Source organism: Oculina patagonica, chromosome 10 (genome assembly GCF_052425735.1).
Source record: "Oculina patagonica isolate OP01 chromosome 10, crgOcupat, whole genome shotgun sequence".
Taxonomy (NCBI): domain Eukaryota; kingdom Metazoa; phylum Cnidaria; class Anthozoa; order Scleractinia; family Oculinidae; genus Oculina; species Oculina patagonica.
In genome coordinates this window covers 4,732,945-4,754,369 of record NC_135767.1, presented here as the reverse complement: position 1 = coordinate 4,754,369, position 21,425 = coordinate 4,732,945, and the positions used below count along the sequence as shown (strand labels likewise).

General features: G+C 38.6%; 2 protein-coding genes across 2 annotated transcripts; both read right to left on the bottom strand.

Moving 5' to 3' along the window:
• Window positions 1–1,948: 1,948 nt before the first annotated feature.
• LOC144628302 (uncharacterized) lies at window positions 1,949–11,155 on the bottom strand. Its single transcript, XM_078486386.1, has 8 exons — window positions 10,708–11,155; window positions 8,984–9,216; window positions 8,426–8,540; window positions 6,981–7,420; window positions 4,012–4,154; window positions 3,127–3,166; window positions 2,939–3,026; window positions 1,949–2,513 (listed from the first exon to the last, which is right to left on the bottom strand). The coding sequence occupies exons 1-8, from the start codon at window positions 11,027–11,029 to the stop codon at window positions 2,017–2,019; spliced, it is 1,878 nt and encodes a 625-aa protein (XP_078342512.1). The 5' UTR covers window positions 11,030–11,155; the 3' UTR covers window positions 1,949–2,016.
• Window positions 11,156–13,582: 2,427 nt separating this feature from the next.
• LOC144628398 (uncharacterized) lies at window positions 13,583–15,288 on the bottom strand. The gene is made up of 3 exons (XM_078486497.1): window positions 15,268–15,288; window positions 15,077–15,164; window positions 13,583–14,266 (listed from the first exon to the last, which is right to left on the bottom strand). The coding sequence occupies exons 2-3, from the start codon at window positions 15,153–15,155 to the stop codon at window positions 13,770–13,772; spliced, it is 576 nt and encodes a 191-aa protein (XP_078342623.1). The 5' UTR covers window positions 15,156–15,164; window positions 15,268–15,288; the 3' UTR covers window positions 13,583–13,769.
• Window positions 15,289–21,425: the final 6,137 nt, after the last annotated feature.

The following is a 21,425-nucleotide window of genomic DNA, read 5'->3' as shown; positions in this document are numbered from 1 at the left end:
TTATCACCCATCCTTTATCAGGTCTCGATCGAAGTTAATTTCGCGATTTAAAAAAGCTTTTCCTTTCTCAATATTCAACACAATGTTTTGCAACTTTGCCTTTCTAGCAATTTATACTGACCTGTTCTTTTCATTTATATAGACAATTTTTCAGTAAAGCGTCATTGAAGGACTTACGTGAAACTTCGTGATGTTTATTTTTGAGGCATGAATACACGCCCCGTGAAATCTCTTCAGATGCTGATGGAGGTCGGTGTCGATTTGGAAAACAAATTTCCATAATTTTCAACCGTTGGATTCGTGATCCACACTCAAACATAATAACAACTAATTGGCGATATTTCGGTTTTTTTCGCTTCCAAAAAATTATGCTGAAAATGACAAAAAAAATGAGAACAAGAACCAACGAAACCTGTTACCTATAGAATGAGATGGAATAAAAACAATAAACAATTTAATCAATATTTATATTAACTATATAATAAATATTACAACAAAAGTTGTTTTTTTTTGTCTAGTTACATATTTCTTTTTGTTAGCGCTTTTGTTGTTTGTTGTTCCCCCCCGTTGTCTTTGCTTTAAAGCTGATACTTTTTGAGGCCAATATTAAAACGGTTAAAACCCGGGGCGGACTCCCATAATGGAAGGGAAAGGATGCTTGCCGTCTTGCTTCGGCTAATTTACGGATTTTTGTCTAACTTAGAGCGGTTTTCACTTGAGTGTCGAAAGTAAATTGCGTTTGCTTTGGTTTTGCATTACTATGCTTAGTGATTGGCTTAAAAATCTCGCGCCACTTTCTCAGCCAGTCAGGAGTAAAACCAAAACCAATCGTGACTCGCTCGCGCACGTTTCCCCGCGTTTTGTGCCAGCTACATGTATTTGCTTCGAGTTTTGATTGGTTCACTCGATTATCTGTGTGTTTTGTGATTGGCCAGAGTAATTACTTTGGTTTTGGTTTTACGACACTCAATTGAAAACTATCATAGGAGGTGTCGTTTAGGGTTGCATGTGAAAAAAAAGTATTGCTATTATACTGTGTTGGCTTAATTCTAGACCGATCAAGCATGAAAAGTGTATCTCTTTTGGGCGTCAAAAAAGTCTGAGCCACTCCCATTTACTAAATAGACTCGGGCACTGATCAAGGATAATGTACATCGACTCTGTTTATTAACCAATAGCTTCGATTAAATATAATAAACTTTGTAATCTAAGTAAACAGTAAAATTATATTTGTCTTTACTGACATGTTTTTATCAAAGAATTTTAAATTTCTACCGCCTGCGTCTGCGACATGTATTTTATGTTTTTCTTCGGCGTTTAATTTTCATTTTTAAGCAAAACACGAAATGTGTTTCTTAACTGACAATATAAATATATATGCGGACACTTCAAGATGTCATCTCCGACCGAACATATACACTTCTTGTTAGGCTGTCCCCCAGGGGACCAAAGTCTTGATAATCTTTATTTCCAGATCATTCGTTGGCAAAGACTCGAACATTTATAAAAAACAAGTAATAATCTACATCAACTTTGTTCATTGGCCAATAACTTTGATTAAATAAACTTTGTAATCTACTTAAATATTATATTTCTCTTTACTGACATGTTTTTATCCTTGATTTTAAAATCTTTGACCATCTGCGTCTGTGTCATCGATTTTAAATGTTGATTGTTTGGCGTTTAAGTTTCATTGTTTAACAAAACACGGAGTGTGTTTTATATAGCCTGGTTTTCACTAGCGACACAAGCGCAAGCACAGACGCAAGTATAACAGCTCTTTTTTCAACGAGAAAACAGCCTCGACGCCAGCATAAGCAGCTTGCGCTTGAGCTTGCGTCGCTAGTGAAAACTAGGCTTAACTGACAATATTAATATATCCGGACACTGCAAGATGTTCACATCTGCCTAAACATGTACGCTTCTTGCTAGTCTGTCCACAATGCTTATAATCCTTTTAGAACACTATACACAGGGTCTTTTCATATTTCTGGAGCCATAAGCAGTTCTTTTAACTCAGACTTCGGGATTAGGTTCCTCCTCAAGTACATTGTATATCGGTTCATTTATGAATTCAGAATCATTATCAGGCCTCTCTGCATAAGACTCTTCTAACGAGTTGTAAACGGGCTCTTCTGGAGAAATGGCACCATAATTATCCGATCCCTGTTGAACTTCTTGATAAGGCCCCTCCAAAACATTGTACACTGGTTGGTCATCATTAGCACCATCCTGCGCAGGTCCATCGGCTCCTTCTACTGATAGCTCCTCCATGTAGTACACAGGTTGTTCAATACTAATAGAATGACCATAAATTTGGGACTTTATATCGTTGTCATTAGCGGGGCTCTCTAGGACTCTGTAGACCGGCTCCTGGGTGTTTACGTGGCCATAGATATTCTGACCCTCAGAAATGTTCAGAGGGGCGTACACGTGATCTGTGTTGGGATCGTTGTCAGTAAAATGTGACTCACTGCTACGAGTAGGCACTTGATAGTGTGAAGCATAAATTGCTGAAATACAAAGTCATTTAAAAATTAACTAATAACAAAAATTGAGATGAACAACTTCAAAACACCGTGAAGAGAACTCTTTAATCTTATGTTCTAACTCTCAAAACTTTCTTCATTTTATCAGCTGCAGTTTACAGGTCGTTGTTACCATTGTTGTGGTTGTGCTGTTGTTGTCGTTGTCGTTGTAGAAGTAGTAGTAGTTTGTGTTCTTGCCGCTGTAGCTGTAGCTTTCGTTGTTGTTGCTGTTGTTGTTTCCGGTGTATTTTTCATTGTAGTAGAAGTTGTTTTTGTTGTTTTCAGTGCTTTTGTCGTTTTTGTTATTGTTGTTGACGTTGTATTTGTTATTGTTGCGTTAGTTTTTGTTGCTGTTACTGTATTGATTTTCGTTGTTACTGTTATTGCAGATCTGTTGCTGTAGCACTTACTTGGCTCTCTAAAATCGAGTTCTTTGTAAGCATTTTCATCATCCGGCTCATACGCTGAACTTGTGTGTGCGTTCATCATTACAGTTTCCTGAAACAAATAAAACACAGATAAGATAATAATAGAACACGTGTCCGATGGGGTCTATTTCGTCAATGCATTCTGTTATTCTAGGTTTCATGTATCTTACCTTTTTTCTTTCGCATTTAGTATTCGAATGGGGGTTCTGCCTGTGAATATAAATTTAGAAATCTTGAATAACAGCAGGTAGTTAACGAACTTCTCTTATAAGACTTCATTAGGCAAACAGTATAACATTTACAGCAAGGGAAAATTATGCTCGATTAGGTCACGCAGGACGGTGCACCGTAAAAAATGTCCGCAATATAAACAAAGAGGAGTTCGGTAATCGAACGTTCGACTGAATACGATTTTCGACTGTTCGGTAATTGAACGTTCGATTTTGTTCGATTGTCGACTGTTCGGTAATCGAACGTTCGATTTTGTTCGATTGACCAAATTTTATTGTGAGTTCGATTATGTTCGATTACCGAACGTTCGATTGGATACGCCGGGTCTGTTGCATGATCAAAAGTGCACAGGCAATTCTTTGATTTAATCTGTCACAACCCTTGGCTAATCGTTTTAGAGCAAGCCAAGTACCAAGTAAGCCTTACAGCATATCAATTTTTTTCTGTGCCAGCTCCATTTTGTCAGAAACAAAACTGAAACAATGACGTCATCGTATGCAAGATTGCTTCACTTAAAATATTAGTTTTGCATTATATATATTAGTTTCTGTAACACAAAGCGAGTAGGAGTATTGCTACTCCCTACGAACAGTGGGGTGCTTGTCCTCTCTCCCCTTGCCTGCAAAAAAGGCGCTATAACATAGAATTAACAGTCCCGTAGTGCACGGTCCTGCTACTGAAAGAAAATTCAAGAGCAGGCCGGCAAAAATAGTCATTTTAACACGTTTCCAATCGATTAATGCAAAATATTTTGGGAGGCAAACATGATTGTGTTTTGTCAACAGGTTTGTTCCTTTTGAGTCAACAGCTCAGGATTCACTTACTTGCAATAACGACGTCGATAAACCAGGAAACCAACAATGAGAACAATGGCAAAAGAAGCGGCACTAGTTCCTGCGATGAGGGCCAGGGAAGATGATTTAATGTCTGTTCTCTGTTCACTGCCAGGACTTGGACGTGCAGGGACCTGGAGACAAGAAAAAAAATAACACATTGCTATAAAGAACTAGAAAGAGCTAACCGATTGGCAATTTATTTCTGTTATCTTTTTTACCAATGCAAAATAGCACTGAAACTTTTAACGTTTCCCGTCAGTGCTCTACCTTTATGATCGAAACTCAAATAAGTTTTATATGACATGAAGATTATACATGGGATTACGGCACCCCGGCGCATGCGTAGTTAATCAAACAAAAATGGCTTACAAACGCTTGCCAGGATTTTCATCGCACTCACAAATTATTTCTAATAGGTTGTGACATAATCTAGTTTACTTTAAGGCTGGACTAAACATGAATGCTCATTTTGCGCCGCTTAAAATGGGTTTACTGGCAATCTCTCGTTCGTATTTTAGAGACCGGTCATTATTTATCGCCTGGGGGGGAGGCGGGGGATTTTGGGGGGGGGGGATCACTTGAATTATAGATGAACAGAAGGGGGGATCAGTCGTAACTGAGAGCTCAAAAGGGGGGATCACTGAAAATTTTGGCAGGATTCAGATGCGGGATTACTCAAATCTGTTTGGATAATGCAAGTTTGAGAGCATACAAAATAAATGCGCCCTTTCTACTGGGATATGATTGCATTTGCGGTCTCAATTTGTTCTAACACAACTTTATTTAAGAAACGGAAGCTGTCACAATGGCGAATGTGCACATTTCAATTTATATCTAGAACGTTTTGTGTTAACACTTTTATATTTTTCCTTTTAAAACGTGCTTAGCTAATATTCATCTTTGAACATGACAGGTGAATTCTAAATTGTGAACCATAACCTCTGATAACTGAAACATTGTGAAATAGCATGTTTGTTAAGGAGGCTCGATGTAGTTTTTTTAGCCGAAGGGTGGTTCTTTTGAAAATTAAAATTATCTAGGAAGCCAACGTTCGATTTTTGCCAAAATACACTATAATGATCAAATATGGCCAAATTTTAATTTTTTACCCGTCACTTAGTCACAAAGGTTACCATAGCAACGATTGACGTTTTCTTTTGTTTTCAAACAAGCTTGATTTTCTCGAAATCTAGATTGACAATTGGTATTCATTTTTTGATATGTTAAAGTTTAGTAGATTGACTAACTGTTGACGAAATTTTAGAAAAATCTGTAAGAGCGTTTTCAAGTAAATCAAGAATGAGATTTTCATAAAAACACCGTTTTAATATAAAATAGGCGCTTTAAAGTTGTTTCGTATTATTTGAGTACAGTTACTCTCACTGAAATATAAATATTTACACCATCAAAGACCATTATCTAAAAGCGAAAGACTTTTTCCTTTAATTTGTTAAAATATATCGACTGCCGACTGTAGGAAATTATAAGAAAGTATCAAAAAATTCATTCTTGATTTACTCTTAAACGCTCTTACAGATTTTTCTAAAATTTTGTGTACAGGTAGTCAATCTGCTATACTTGAACATATCAAAAAATGAATACCAAGAGTCAATCTAGATTTCGAGAAAATCAAGCTTGTTTGAGAACAAAAGAAAACGTCAATGGTTGCTATGGTAACCTTTGTAACAAAGTGACAGGTAAAAAATTAAAATTTGGTCATATTTGATCATTATGGTGTATTTTGGCAAAAATCGAACATTGGCTTCCTATATAATTTTAATTTTCCAAACAACCACACTTCGGCTTAAAAAACTACATCGAGCCTCCTTAAAAGGCGCAATGTCACGGCAGTCTACGTAATTTTTTTGATTACTTCCAAACGGAAGGAAACCTCAAAATAATAGTTTTCGAACATAGAAAAACAACAAAGGAGTAATAAAAATGCGAAAAAAAACCGAGGTTGGTTTCGACGGACGAAGTTTAGGACAGATTACAAACAACAAACTTGAAAAAACTTGCCAATTTTTTCAAGATGCGTTGTCCGCGACGTAGCTGCTTTAAACATGAAGCATTTGTCGCCTCTCCTGGAGATTGATCCGCGCTCTTATAAACCTGTAGGGGCGGACTGAGGTTCCGGGTACAGCGCAGTCTTTGTGCTTTTTCTAAATAGGCGAACTCATCGCCTTCGAATGCAACTCTTTATTATGCCTGAACTTATATTTATTATTTCCCAGTCTTTAGAAAATTATTCGCTTTGTTTGACAGCTCCTCTTTCTTATCAAGTTTAGCGCCCATCGCATTTGCTGTTGTTCAAGCAGCTAGTTCCTGAACCCAGATTACTTGCGACGAAACACAGACTCGTAAATCTGTTGGCTATGCTGTTAAAGATAACTTCAATTTCGTGGAGTGTTGGTTTGGCAGAAGATATTTTTGTCAGGGCTCCATAACTGGTAACTGAATATGGGTACAAAGACATCGAGGGGGGGGGGGATCACGAGAGTTATCAATAGTAATGAGGTGGGATCACTTCATGAAATAACGTGTAAAGGGGGGAACACCTAAATTTCACCATGTTTATCCCAAAATCCTCTACTCCCCCCCCCCCCCCCCCAGGCGATAAATAATGACCGGTCCCTTAAGTAATGCAAAAACTCTCTGCTCATCTCATAAATCTATTTTTTGGATGTTTTATAAAATTTTGGTTGATTTTTGGCGATGTTTTGAAGGAAACAGTTTTTGTCAAATGATTTATAAAATTAAGAGAAATAAGAAATATTGTAGATTTAAGTCCCCTGACAACCTGGGGCGCTCTTCTGTTGAGGATCAACTGTCTGGTGGTGTTCCAAAAATAATTTCCTTCTACCCCTTCTTTAAAACTCTTAAGATTCCATTCAAATTCACGTTTACTACCACCTTAACCTCTAATTTTTATTCTTACATTAGATAGAAATTCTAACCTCAGAAGAGGAGCTTGTCGTTGTATCTGGTGTCGAGGGTAGAGTATCCGAGGCGGCCGATCGAACCTCGGAGTTGGTCCGTGGAGTATCAGAGACAGTCGGGCTAACATCGGAGACGGTCGTTGGTGAAACGGAGACAAACTTTGAAGAATAGGAAACTGTCGACCGAACATCGGGGACAGTTTTTGTAATTTTGGGAATCGTGGGTGAATTTTCGGGACCCGTTGATGGTGTTTCCGAGACTACTGTTGAAGAAGTAGTGACTGTTCTTGGAATACTTGAGGCGGTCGGTATAATGACAGAGATTGGTGGGGAGCCAATTGTCCCACTATTTCCCACGTATCTAGTTGTTTTTATTATTGTTGATGGCGATAACGTCGAAGCTTCATTTAGTGGGTTTGTTGTGACTGAAGGCTGTGCAGTGGGCGTTGATATGGGACCTACAATGATAACACCAATGAAATCTTTATGACTAAAAGTCATCTGTTGTTAATCAAAAACTATAACAAAAAATTCTCGAACATGATTGGTTATTAGCAGCCCGATTTGAGCACCAATAGGACAGTGTACGTGTCATGCTTGTCATTGGACAGTGTAACAGGACAGTTCACAGTTAAAGTGTCATGCATGTGTAATTGGACAGTACGCGTCGTTTTGCGTGCGTTGTTGTTGTGCATTTTGTTGAGTAAACGGTTGTTTTTCAGTATTCACAAAGACTTTTAACCATTTCAAACGTAAATTTTAATTGTTTCTCGAATTTTGTAATATATTTTTGATCAATTGGTAACAGGACTTCTTTTCGTCCAATGTCTGTAACCATTCTCGTGATTAAACAAATCGGACTCCCGCTTCGCAGTCGTTCGATTTTGTTAATCACTCGTATGATTACAGACCGAATTGGTCTCATTACCATTACTATTTCTTATAAGCATAAAAACATCAAACAGAAAATGGCACACAAAGGATATTTATTTTGCAAAAATAAATGGTTTTATGTAGCTTGTTTCGTAAGTCTTTACCAGCTTCCGGTGAAATTCCCTCCAACTATCACTTCCGGTTACATTTTCGCGGGCTTTTAGGTTATGAAGGCGCGGTTACATCGCCTTTTCACTTATGGCGTCAACGAGTGAAGAAAATTTTCCCCTCCCTCCGCTCCCTGCGTTCTGTTCTTGTTGGTTTGGGTTGGTGGGTTCTCCCTCACCTTTGCTGGGATAATACTTTAAGGTTTCCATATTTTAAGCTTTCTATCCTTGATATAAAAAATAAACGGCCACACCCATGGCCAAAATCTGCCAAATGGTAGTCCTGTCTTTTATTATCCCAGCAAACAGAGCTTTGCCAAAGCAACACATACATACTTGTTTATATGCATGGCATCTAATCTAGGAGGAACAGGATACATAAATACCATATATGGAAGTATATAGAAAAGAAATCTAACTTACAAGTGAGTTTTCCTTCGTATTTGAATAATAATCTCTTCGACGAACTTGAGCAGCGGATACCTAAATTGATTATTCGTCCCCTTAAAAACTCAGCTCCTGTTACGCCTCCGTTCACCTGTTGACAAGAAGATTAATATGATTCAAAAAAAGTTCAACGAAACTAAGAAAAAAACTAACAAAAAAATTCTAAATGAAATTGTTGAACATTTTAGAAAAACTGCACAACCAAAACTGATGCGTGGAATATACAAAAACTATACAGCAATACAACGATTTACTCGCCCTCGTTTTCTATTTTACAATTAGACTACGCGCCCGAGTTTTCTATGAGCGATTATAGTTCACTATTAAATGTTATCCGATTCTGATTGGTTTAAATTGATCCCGCGACGCGATAGTGATCATTTGCGAAGAGAAACTATCAACGCGATCGTGTTGTATCAGCGATAGCAAACAGATCTAGAGGGGCTGGAGAACCAATCAAATTCGCAGGTTTATTAATAAAAAAGGGATGAGTGTCTACTAAAATTGATATACAAAACGAAGAGGAGTAATTACCTTAAGATCATAAGGATAATCTTGATCGGTTTTCTGTATTGTAAACAGGCTACTCCTGAGTGGAACTTCGGAACCATTACATGCGATATACGACGACAACTCCTTGTCCACAAGACACTGATGATAGTTCCACGATAAAAGAAGTGTCCTGCCGGGGTCGCTGATGTTTAACATACGCAGTTCATTTATTCCCCACTCTTTGTCAAAACGAGTGTACGTCGACCATTTAAACCCTACAAACAAATGCAGACGTGCAATTAGTTCTCGTCATTAAGGTTTAATTAAAGAAGTCAAGAACTGAATAAAAGAATACCTTGAAGGGAAGGTGTCATATAGCTGTTCTAAACTTGGGCAGACAGTATTCCCTAACCGTATTCCTGGAGGGGCTATTGCAAATACAGTCAACTTCCTCTATAACGGACACCTTTGGGACCACCATTTGGTGTCCGTAATACAGGAAGTCCGTAGTATTGAGAGTTATTTTCAATTATTCTTATTCGCCGGGACTTTAACTCCCGTCCGTTTTAACAGTGTGTCCGTAAAAGCGAGGTGTCCGCAAGGCGAGAGTTGTCTGTAGTGGACTGTACAGGAAGGCTCCACCCGAAAGGAGTACTTTATTTAGGCTGGAAGTATATAACAGCGAAGCTATTTCACGGGTTGACGAAAAGGGTAGGGAAAGTGTTTTTAGGTATTTAAAAGGATTTTAAAAAATCTCGAAAAAAAAATCTAACGGTTGATTTATCTGGGTATTTTAAGGGGCTGCTCATATTTCTAGCTACTGTATGTATAAAAAAGGAGCGCCATTTTTCATGGAAGTTAAATATAAAAGTATTTCATAGTATTTTATTTCAAGTCCGGAATTATATAACACCATTGTCCCTTACAAATTGACTGACTTAAATACCCTCCAGCTATTTTAAAGGTTTCATTTGATTTATGACTGACTTCTTTCGGTTAAAAAGCACTTTAAATTGCGTCAGACTAATGCAGTAAGGAATATAGTAGAAAAACAAAAACCGAAGGGGTGTATTTTTTTCTACACTTCTACAACAGGAAAAAGCAAGGTTTAATTGAGCGGCTATTTAATTCATAAAAATGTTTGCCTAAAATAGTAACAAGCTTCTTTAAGATTATACAGTAGTTGGATATTTCATTTCACGTAATGGACGCAATTTTAATTATGATTGACATCAAGATCTTTTTAAAGAAGCTTTCTAACACATCCGCACAAAATCGTCTAAATTTAGGTCCATATACGCTCGTTAAATTAATTTATTACTCCACTTTATCCTGCGCGTCCAGTGCCCGATATAAAAACTATAAACAAAGAAAAACACCATAAAAAACTATAATAAAACTCGACGCACAATATAAATAATAAATATATGCGAGAATATTGCAGCTGTTGTAAGCAATTTGGTTTGACTGTACCAATTTATTGTTGAGCCGGAATTCGGAAAAAACGAGTCGAAAAAATCTTTAAATACCCTTACTGAAGAAGTAGGAGCAAAAACAATTTGATTTAATGTTGTAAAATTATAGATTCCTCGTGAGTTGGTTTGAGCTATGTATAATCGATTCTAATACTTGCGGGCATTTTTCTCATTGCTCACATTACTGCCCGCTGAGGTCGTTAAATATCGGCGCGTATTATCTGCCAAACCATCAAATACATATAAGCTGTCTATAAAGGTCATTCAGTACACCAGTAAAATTTTACTCACCCAGTAAGGTTCGCACACCCCAGTTCTTTTTACATCTCCATACATTATTATGGAACATCAAAGTAGCATTCTCGTTGGCGCATGAACACAAGCACCTTTGGCCATTTGCACTCTTAGCATTGGCGTTGAATCTCGCGCAATTCTTGGAGTCGCTTTCGTTCTGATTGCACAATGATGAAGGAAGCTGGAACGTATCTGTGCCTTTTGTCCATCCATTATTTCCATCAGCTTTCTCTCTGAAAATCTCGAGATCCTCTGATAACGTTAAAGCAATGAAGTACATCGTAATAAACACAGTAAACTCGATCTTAAATATCTTCATGTTTCTAGTAAAATACTGACCCTCAAGACAAATTCGAAAGATATACACGCTTAGCAAAATATCAAACACCTCTCTTTATCGACACAGATCTAGATCTCAAAATGAAGTTTCGAACCTAAACGTCTTCGCACAAGAATCTGACATTACTTCACCGTTAAAGTCAACACCAAAGTTTCGATTGTTCCTGTTATGCATCAAGAACTATCTTTGTTCATCCTCATAGTTCATACAGTATTACGTCTGAAATTAACATAAGGAACGAGCAACAAGTCACTTCCGCGGGGAATAAGCACGCGACAGCACATAAATACACGGTCGACTTCCTGTTACCGCGAAAGTGTTCTGTAATCGATTTACGTCTTTGTTTTTATATTGCTTACTTGTTGAACGCGAATAATATTGCGGTTTTAATTGCACTATTGTAGGCTCGATTTCCAGCCGTTCTGGGAGTCCGGTGCGTCATCCTCCTCCCAACGTGGTGTGGGGCAAGGAACGGCTGGAAATCGAGCCTAGGGTTGAACCCAGGCGCGCGAAGAGAGAGTCCAGGATAACTTGCATGACTATGCACAGAACGAGCCAATCGTAAACAAGGAGCGTGGCGTTACGCGCGCGCAAGGTTAAAAATGCTCGCTCAAATGATGAATTCAGCTACGCGACCGAGCGCGCGAATAAATGCAAGAAAAAAACTGTGCTCAATTGCATCAAAAACCAATTCAACAAACAGCTACAAAATACTAGGAACAGTTGACGGATAGCGATTTGTGTTTTGGCCGTTAGCTTTTGGTAGACACTGACTGGAAAGCTAGGCTTTTAAAGTTAGCGTAGTTGAAAGCGTCATCTGCGCGCGCGCGTTTTCAAAAGTGCCCCTATAAAGGGTGCGCGGAAGAGAGAGTTCCGGGACTGGACTATTGTAAACACTATTTAGATACGCTTTGAATTCAAAAACATTAGAAACTGAAAATGCTGTTAACAAAATGAAACAAATTAGAAAACAGCTTCAGTTTTAAAAGCGTTTGTTTATTTGACGTATTTTGTTTGGCGGGGAGGTTTCAATTCAGTTTCCGACAAGCATGCGAGTCACCCCCGTGGGGGAGGGTTAAAGTCTTAAGTCCCGAATTTTTCGTTGGCAAAGAGTCAGGCACTTATAATGGATAATGTCCATCAACTCTGTTTATCAACCAATAGCTTGGATTAAATATAATAAACTTTGTAATCTAAGTAAATAATATATTTGTCTATACTGACATGTTTTTACACAAGATTTTTAAATTTCGACCGTGCGTCTGAGACAGCTCGTTATGTTTTTCTTCGGCGTTAAATTTTCATTGTTAAGCAAAACACGGAATGTGTTTTTAACTTACAATATTAATATCCGGCACTTCAATATGTTATGTCCGACCGAACATATACACTTCTTGTTAGTCTGTCCACCGGAGGGAGGGAGGTGGGGGGGGGCAAAGACTTTAGTTCCAAATTATTGGTTGGCAAAGACTCGGACGTTAATAAAAAAAGTAATATTAAATCTACGTCAACTTTGTTCATTGACCTATAACTTTGATTAAATAAACTTTGTAATCTACGAAATTATTATATTTTTTTTCTTTACGGTCATGTCTTTCATCCTTGATTTCAAGTCTTTGACCACCTACGTCTGCGTCATTTTTTTTAATGTTTTTTCTTTGGCGTTCAATTTTTATTGTTGATCAAAACACAGAGTGTATTTCTTAAACTGACATTATTAAATGGGCAGTGTCACGAGAAGTTGGTTTTTTTGTGTAAACTATGATAGAACTGTGAGGGTACACTCAAGGATTAACGAAATAACCTCAAGAAAGGCATAAATTTTTTCTACAAGATGTGAAGAAACTGTAATCAATGGATTTATGCGATTTTCTTTCAAGAAACACCGTCAAACTTGAAAACGTCGGCCCGACCTTTTCAAGATTTAGGCTACTTTTTTTCCTACCCATCCATAGCCGCACCACTTTTTAACAATTTTAATGACTGATGCAGTATGCCAGGCCTTGTTTTAGTAAGGACAGGCCATTATTAATGGATTTCAAATTGATACCAAATTGATACTTGCGCTGCCCGAAATTCAGAAGGGAGACAGAAGGCGGGCGCACTTTTTCTGTTTCTGCCACCCGCCTTTGGAATGCTCTCCCTATCTCAAAAAGGCGAATCGAACAGCCGAAGCCCTTTAAAGAATCTCTCAGAGATCGGGTGTTTTCGGAGCAGCAGCTTTTACATCATTTTATTGTATAGTTTTAACTTTTTAGCTTCATATATCGTTTACTATTATGCATATTATATACATAATTTTTTTTTTTTTTTTTTTTTTTCGTATTCAATTTTCAATGTATATAGTGTTTTTATAATATCCTAGTGTAATTTTTAGGGAGGGCCACAGGTTTGTTAGCTTTGCTATTTAGTGTTACCCTCATTTTAAATAAAGTCTTTATTATTATTATTATTATTATTATTATTATTATTATTATTATTATTATTATTATTATTATTATTATTATTATTATAATTATTATTATTATACCAACACCTTCACTGGATTTCCAAGTAGCACTTAATCACGGTGACACTGCCTCGTTAATATATTCGGACACTTAAAGATGTTTACGTCAAACCGAACATATACACTTTTTGCTAGTCTGTCTACAATAGCTATGATCCTTTCAGAACAGGGTCTTTGCATATTTCTGGAGCCTTAAAGATTGCTTTTTGCTCAGACTTCGGGATAAGGCCCCTCCTCAAGAACGTTGTATATCGGTTCATTTGTGAATTCAGAATCATTATCAGGCCTCTCTGCATAAGACTCGTCTAAAGTGTTGTACACTGGCTCTTCTGAAGAAATGGCACCATAATGATCCGATCCCTCTTGACCTTCATGATAAGGTTCCTCCAAAACATTGTACACTGGTTGGTCATCATTAGCACCATCTTGAGCAGGTCCCTCGGCCCCTTCTACTGATAGCTCCTCCGTGTAGTACACAGGTTGTTCAATACTAATAGAATGACCATAAATTTTGGACTTTACATCGTTGTCATAAGAGGGGCTCTCTAAGACTCTGTAGACTGGTTCCTGGGTGTTTACGTGGCCATATATATTCTGTCCCTCAGAAATGTTCAGAGGGGCGTACACGTGGTCTGTGTTGGGATCGCTGTCAGTAAAATGTGTTTCGCTGCTACGATTAGGCACTTGATAGTGTGAAGCATAAATTGCTGAAAGACAAAATCATTTTAAAGTTATCAAATGAATAAATAGATAGAAAGTTGAGTTTAACAACTTTAAAATGCAGAGAGAACTCTATTATATTATGCTCTAACTCTCATAATTTTATCTGCAGTTTGAACGGTTTTCAACTGAACGTTGTAAAACCAAAACCAAAGTAATCACTTTGTCCAATCACAAAGGACATAGACAATCCAATGAGCCAATCAAAATTGGAGACAAGTACACATAGCTGGCACGAAGCGCGGGAAACGCGTGTGAGTGAGTCGCGATTTGTTTTTGTTTTACTTCTGATTGGATGAGAAAGTGGCGGGAGTTTTCTAAACCAAAGACAAAACGTAGTAATGCAAAGCTAAAGCAAATGCAAATTACTTTCGACACTCAGTGAAAACCACCTTTTTTGGTCGTTGTGTTGTTAATCGGTAGCAGAATAAGCTTCATTTGTTTTTCTTGCATCTGTAGCTGTTGTTGTTGTTGTTATTTTTGTTGTTGCCGAGGTTTTTGTCGTTGTGGTAGGTGTTATTTTTGTTGTTGTCATTGCTTTTGTCTTTGTTGTATTTGTTGTTGCTGCGTTAGTTGTTGTTGCTGGTACTGTATTTTTTGTTATTTTGTTTGCTGTTAATTCAAATCTGTTGCTGTAGCTACGCGTATTTTAGGTGTTGTTTAATACTAAACAACAACAACCATTTTATTTTGCCAAAGATAGACAGAAACAATTTTCGCATGAAATTCATTAACTAAAATCGGCAAAACAACTCCTCAGAATAGTAATAAACTAAACAAGCTGAGTAGTAACTTACGTAGCTCTCTAAAATCGAGTTCTTTGTAAGCATTTTCGTCATCCGGCTCATACGCGGAGCTTGTGTGTGCGTTCATCATTACAGTTTCCTGAAACAATTACAACACAGATAAGATAATGATAGCACACGTGTCCGATGGGGTCTATTAACTCAATACACTCTGTCATTCATGATCAGGTTCATTATCTTACCTTTTTTCTTTCGCATTTAGTACTCGACGAATAAGGATTCTGCCTGTGGACACAAAATTTAGAAAGCTTAACAACAGATACTTTACGAACCTCTTATGAGACTAAATTAGTCAAACAGTATGACATTAACACCAAGGTAAAATCATGCTCGATAAGGCTAGTAGTAAGTGATGGGTCTGACAAATACCACTTGGGTAGTAGTCGTTTTTTTTGCCGGTGGGCCCTAAAAGCCGATTTTACCCCCCATTTTTGTGGGCAAAAAAAGCAAGAGAGAGAGAGTGGAAGCATGCCACGCCCGAGCGAGCAAAGCTCGTGGGTGCGCAGCACTCACACAGGGAGAGCAGGGTGGGAGGGAGAGCAGGGTGGGTGGGGAAGCGCGGGGTGGGGGGTGGCGTGAGCGCCGCGAGCGGTGGTATGTCAATTGAACAAATGTGACTACTGAGTACATGGCTCGCAGTGATACCTCGTCTGCCGCGAACAAAGCAAGACAGTTTGATTTGAACGAGTGTTCTTTGATTTGTTTATGTGAAAGTGAATGTTTTTGTCTTCCAAAACAAAAGTCTATCAAGGATGTGGAAAAAAAATATCTCTCAATTGACGGTAAGACATTAAAAAAATCATCAAGCGTCTGGTCTTTCCGTGATTATAAATGTGAAGCTTGCGAGAAAACGTTTACACAATGCCACTCGCTTCGAACACATGAAAGGTATTATTGTAAGAAAAGAGAAACACAAAAAAAACCAAAAGAAAAATGCCTTAAATGCGGTAAAATGCTTCATATATCGACCGTTTTCAGACACAAAAAAAATGGTTGTCCAAAAGAGAAGGCATCAAACCGGCTGCCTGAATAATTTTATTAGCCGTCATGCTTGCCCAATTAAGGGAAAACCCTCTGAAGTGTTTTGGTTGTCATGCTTGGTCAAGCAAGGGAAATTTTTTTTTCATGTAGAACGCAAGACGCCTTTCTTACCCCCCTCGCGAAACGAGTTGCAAAAAAGGCGCTGGCGGCACCTCTAACGGCCCGCAGCAACAGAGAGCGCCACCTGTGTGCAAGATTTATTTTTCAATTAAACAAATGCCCAATAAAGATAAAATGGGAAAAGGAAGGAAATCAATCTTATCAACATGCCCGAAAAAAATCACACAACACAAAAGAACAAGACTTTATGCGTCCTAATTACAAGAAAAACTCAAAAAAGGAAAACTATTTAATAAGAGAAGAAACCATCGAATTGTTAAAAACATTTGACAAAAAGCTTCTTGCAAACTTTTTGACAAACAACACGTGTTAAAAACATGCAAAAAATTGTCTGACAAAGTGCAAAAACGTTTTTTTTGACAGAAAAATGGTTGCCCTGCTAGCGGCACGCAAAATCGCGAGCGGCTTACGTGAGTTGCGTGACATTTTCAGAGAGAGTCTGGAAACCATATTTCTAGTTCTCAGGCCCTTGGACGAGCAGAAAGAAACATGGCGGCCTAATCAGGATTTAGTGTTTGGGCCGATAAAAAACGAAACAGAACAGATATTACAAAAAAAATACGCTCAGTTAACGCGCTGTAATTTTTTGTGCCCCCACAGAAGCTGGCGAAGTGAAGCGAAGAGAAGAAATCGAGAAATAACAGGATTTGATCACAGAAGTTTATCGATCGATCGAAAGAACTTTCCCGAAACATCGGACTCAATCGGGCCTGTTAATTTTTTTTCTGCTTCAAGCATTGCTTCAACGACTTGATATGTTATCTGTCTGACCTCATTTTGCCAAACGGGAGTAGAAAGTTCGGTTAAAATAAAGCAAATCGCCTGTGTTTTGCGAATTATTTATTCAACAACAATATAACTCACATGCAAATACTGAGCTGAGAACTTTCTAGCACATAAAAGAACAATATAAGATCCCGGTAAGTTTATTTACCAAGCGTCATTACTATTTTTAGTTAATAGGTTATTTCCCGATGTAATGACGTCTTTTGCGACCAATCACAGTTAAAATTATAACTTTATATTATTCACATAAGCTTTTTTGCATCACACAAGCAAGCATCGCCGATGTATAAAGACGTTTATCAAACCTTCATTGAAAAAGAAGCAAAAGACACAGCTTACGGCCATGAATCATTTGGAAACGACAAACGAGGGTCCGATTATAATATTTAACATCGGCTATTCGTGCCTTCGCTTCACGAAACCGAAGCAATTACGGACAACAATCAGATGCTTGGTCGCGTGAAGAGATGTCCGCTGTTGTCAACGAACAATTTTCCATAGATACCGTGGCCATAGATGTCCGCCGTTGTCAAGGAGCTCTTGCCTAGATACCGTGGCCATAGATGTCCGCCGTTGTCAAGGAGCTCTTGCCTAGATACCGTGGCCATGAAATGTCCGCCGTTGTTAAGGAATTGTTTACCTTGGATACCGCGGCCATGAAATGTCCGCCGTTGTCAAGGAATTGTTTACCTTGGATACCGCGGCCATGAAATGTCCGCCGTTGTCAAGGAATTGTTTACCTTGGATACCGCGGCCATGAAATGTCCGCCGTTGTCAACGAACAATTTACCTTAGTTACCGCGGACATACCATGTCCGCCGTTGTCAAGAAACATTTAACTTAGCAACTGAATAAAATTATTTTACTTTACACACTTGTTTTGTTTATTGATTGCTTATATATTAATAAATACAACGGCTCTTAAGCAAAAAAAAAAATAAAAGTCAAATAACCCCCCGCTTCTCACCTAAATAAATGCGTGTTACCCGTCTTTCGCTGGCGGCCGCTAAAATATTTTGTCGCAGTCAGAGCGTGACAGGCAGGCTGAGGGGGATTGGGACTTTGGGAAAATCAGAATCGTGGATCGTGGATCGTGGAAAAAAAGAACACAGCCTCAAATGTTATATTTATTTTTTTGAACAGTCAGATTAAATCCAGCGTTCATTTTCTCAAATCTGATTTCGACTCGGCTGACAGACGTCTTTTTAATTTCTCCAGTTCTTGTTTTTTTATCTCATTTCTCAATTTCTCAATGTCCGGCTGTGGAGATGGCTTTTTTTGGCTTAAATTTTTTGAAAGGTGCCTGCGAACAGACTCTTTGAGAGCCATGTAACGAGAATATTCATCCAAAATAATTTGGAACTCTTTGTCATCAACTTTATTGTCAATGAGAGCGGCAGAAACAAGTCTATTGACTGTTTCACGTTTGGCAACAGCAAGCGAGGTAATTTCATTATTTTTCAAAATTTTTGGTTCAAGTTTTTTACTTGCTCCAGTGAAAGCGGCAGACAAAACGCCTGTAATGGCAGCACATGCAGCGAGAGGAACGCTTACCGGCAAACCAACGACCGTTACCGCGGTGCCAAGACTGGAAGCAGAGAGAACACTGGACAAACCACCCATTGAAATTGCGGAATAATGGAAAACAGACTTCACCTTTTTATACTTTTTCAAAACAGCTCGGTATTTAGCAACTTCTTTGTCAAAATCCGAACAAATTTGATTGATTTTTGTTAACCTAAAGTTTTCTGGTTGATTTGGCAAAGCAGGATACAGTGTTTGTTTTACGCTGTTTTCTTCGCTTACACCATAAGCAGGGGCACTCGGAAGAACATTAGCAGATGACATGGCCTCGTATACAATAAAAAAATATTAATTTAATTCTAATTCAAAATGCAGCGGAGCTCCAACAAAGTCAAACTTACTGCCAGTTTTGTCTTTGACGGTCAATGTGACACTGTTCACACTCTGAACAGCGTCGATTCGACGTGAATTATTGATAAAATTTTGAGGGTAATGAACCAAATCATAAGGTTTCCCGGTTATTGGTACACAAGCGAGAATGTCACTTGGCTTTCCATTATACAAGTTATTTTCTTTGGAAAGTAAATCGCAGTGAATGTAATAAAAGTCTGGTATAGTAAAATCTTCAATTCTTGCGTTAGAAGCATCAACAATTGTGTTCTTAAAAAGTTTAGAAAGATTTTTATCAAAAGAAAAGCTTTCAATACTTTTTGTTTTTGTTATTGAAAAGCCTCTTTTTAAATCATCCCTTTTTACTGTTAGCTTTTGTTGATCTTTGAACTTATTAGTCAGGTAAGTTGTAATTTCATCAAAATTGTAGTTGCCTGGAAAAAAAACAGCAACATTGTTGCTCACATTGTTTTGTTTTATGCTTATGGAGCCAATTTCTTCCAGATTATGCCAGCTGTTTTGTAACGAGCATGACAGCAGGCTGATAAACCTTGGTTTTTCAATTGGCTGGTCAAAGTAAACAGCTTCCCCGTTGGAACTCGCGTCGATTGTGAGCACAACCATCTTTATAATTATCTTTTGAAAAATAAATCTTTAATATAAAATGGCGCCGCCTATTCCGAGAGCTGATGACATTTCTCAATCAATTTTTCTTGATTCCAAAGAAAGAGATTTTATGAAGTGGATGAAAACCCCAGAAGCAACTACAATTTCTGAAGCGGCAAAAGACAATGCGTGGAAACCTTTTCTTGCAAAATATCCAAACGCTGACCGAACAAAATTTGTTGCACAGGTTGAGTTCGCGTACAACCACACAGCAACGGCAGACATTTATTACAAGGCAGAGCAAGGCAATTTGATAAATGTTTTTGGCTCAGACAGCAAATATTGGAGCCCAGAGATGAAAAAAGCACTGGGGGTAAATCAAATTTCAGGCGGTTTTCCACAACAGCTGTCACCAAGCGGCGCAAAAGGCTCATCTTTGCCAATTCCCGCGGTTGTATTTCACGAAGCCGCACCAAGTTTGAAAAAAATATTTAACAGCCAAATAAACATCTACGTCACACCAGATCAATATTTCACAACGAAATTAAGAGAGATTTTTCAAAAAACAAAACTGAAGCATACATCAGGAAAAGAGTCAAAAAGGTGGCTTGCTAGCCCAAATATGGGCTACTGGCCTCAGCAACTTAACTTTGCTGTCTGGTGCGCGACAACAGGCAGTGGGATAAGTCGTGAAATTTTTGATGAAGAACACTCAGCTCTCAGTTTGCCGCCTGTTGTGCGAAATTTTTACCTTTTTCACGTTTATTTCACAATAAGGCGAATATTGTTTCAGATGGGCGGAATTCAGAGCGTAAGTGCCTTGCCTGGCGACCCAACGTTTAGCCAGTTCGACAACAAGTACGACGTGGCTTCGTACAAAAGAATATGCGCTGAGTTCGGTGTCGACCCGTCAAGCGATTTTCGTTTCACAAGAGGCGCAAACCACGGACTTGGTGACGTTTATATCTGGATCTCAAACATTGGTCCGAAAAATTCTGGAGCAAAATATCCCGATTACGATAAATTTTCGGACGAAGGCGGAACTGCAAGCAAAGGTAACTTGATTCAATACATCGAGCCAGACGACGCTGCATATGCACAGGCAGACTGGTTTTGTCCTAACGCCGCGGAAGGGCTGACTCAGGCAGGTTTGTCGAGAGTAAACCAGTCGATAGAGGCTTTTGTCTACTGTATTTTGGGTTCGCAGGTCAACGTTCGAAGTAGCATACTTGGCACAGGCGGCCGTGCAAAGGAAGCGCAAAGTGAGTTCCTCGTGTTGGTTGAAGACGCTATAAGGCAACCTGATCTGGCAAAGTCGGTCCAAAGATACCAACTCGCAATCGATGAGGCTAAGGTTCGGCTTAACCTTGCCGTCTGCCCAGGTGCCTGGCTGATCCCCGCTCGTATGGTGATAAACACAGAAAGCGTTGTTGGCTACAATAACCAGCTTAAGCAGGCTGTTGTTGGGATGAAACTAGGAGTGAATGATGAGGTTAATAAAGCTACAAAAAAAGCAGCTCTTAAACTGATGGCGGGAGGAAAATCAAAAATCAACCCACCAAACAGCCACCCTTCAAATCCTATACACAAGAGCGCCACAGCAAAAAAAAATCAGGCACCTGCAGCAAGCGCTGCTGAAACACCAGCTAGCAGCACGCAAAGCGCTAAACCTACGAAGGCCGTAGCCAATGATTCACACGAAATAAACAAAGCAACTGTCGCTGTTGGCGCGGTTGGAGCAGCAGCTTTGCTCTACACCCTTATGCGCTAACGTCTCTTTTTGATGTATTTTTCAACAAGAAAAGCAACCACAGCAAGGATAAGCAGCCAGGTATGCTCTGCAAGAAATCCAATTACTTGACCAGCTGTTTTG

Excerpts from the sequence above, each read along its gene's own strand:
- LOC144628302 (XM_078486386.1), bottom strand. The coding sequence starts at position 11,029 with ATGAAGATATTTAAGATCGAGTTTACTGTGTTTATTACGATGTACTTC. Across the intron at positions 7,421-8,425 it reads ATACGAAGGAAAACTCACTT|GTCCCATATCAACGCCCACT; the intron begins GTAAGTTAGATT and ends TTATCATTGTAG. Across the intron at positions 3,167-4,011 it reads TATCGACGTCGTTATTGCAA|GCAGAACCCCCATTCGAATA; the intron begins GTAAGTGAATCC and ends TTATATTCACAG.
- LOC144628398 (XM_078486497.1), bottom strand. The coding sequence starts at position 15,155 with ATGATGAACGCACACACAAGCTCCGCGTATGAGCCGGATGACGAAAAT. Across the intron at positions 14,267-15,076 it reads ACTCGATTTTAGAGAGCTAC|CAATTTATGCTTCACACTAT; the intron begins GTAAGTTACTAC and ends TTTGTCTTTCAG.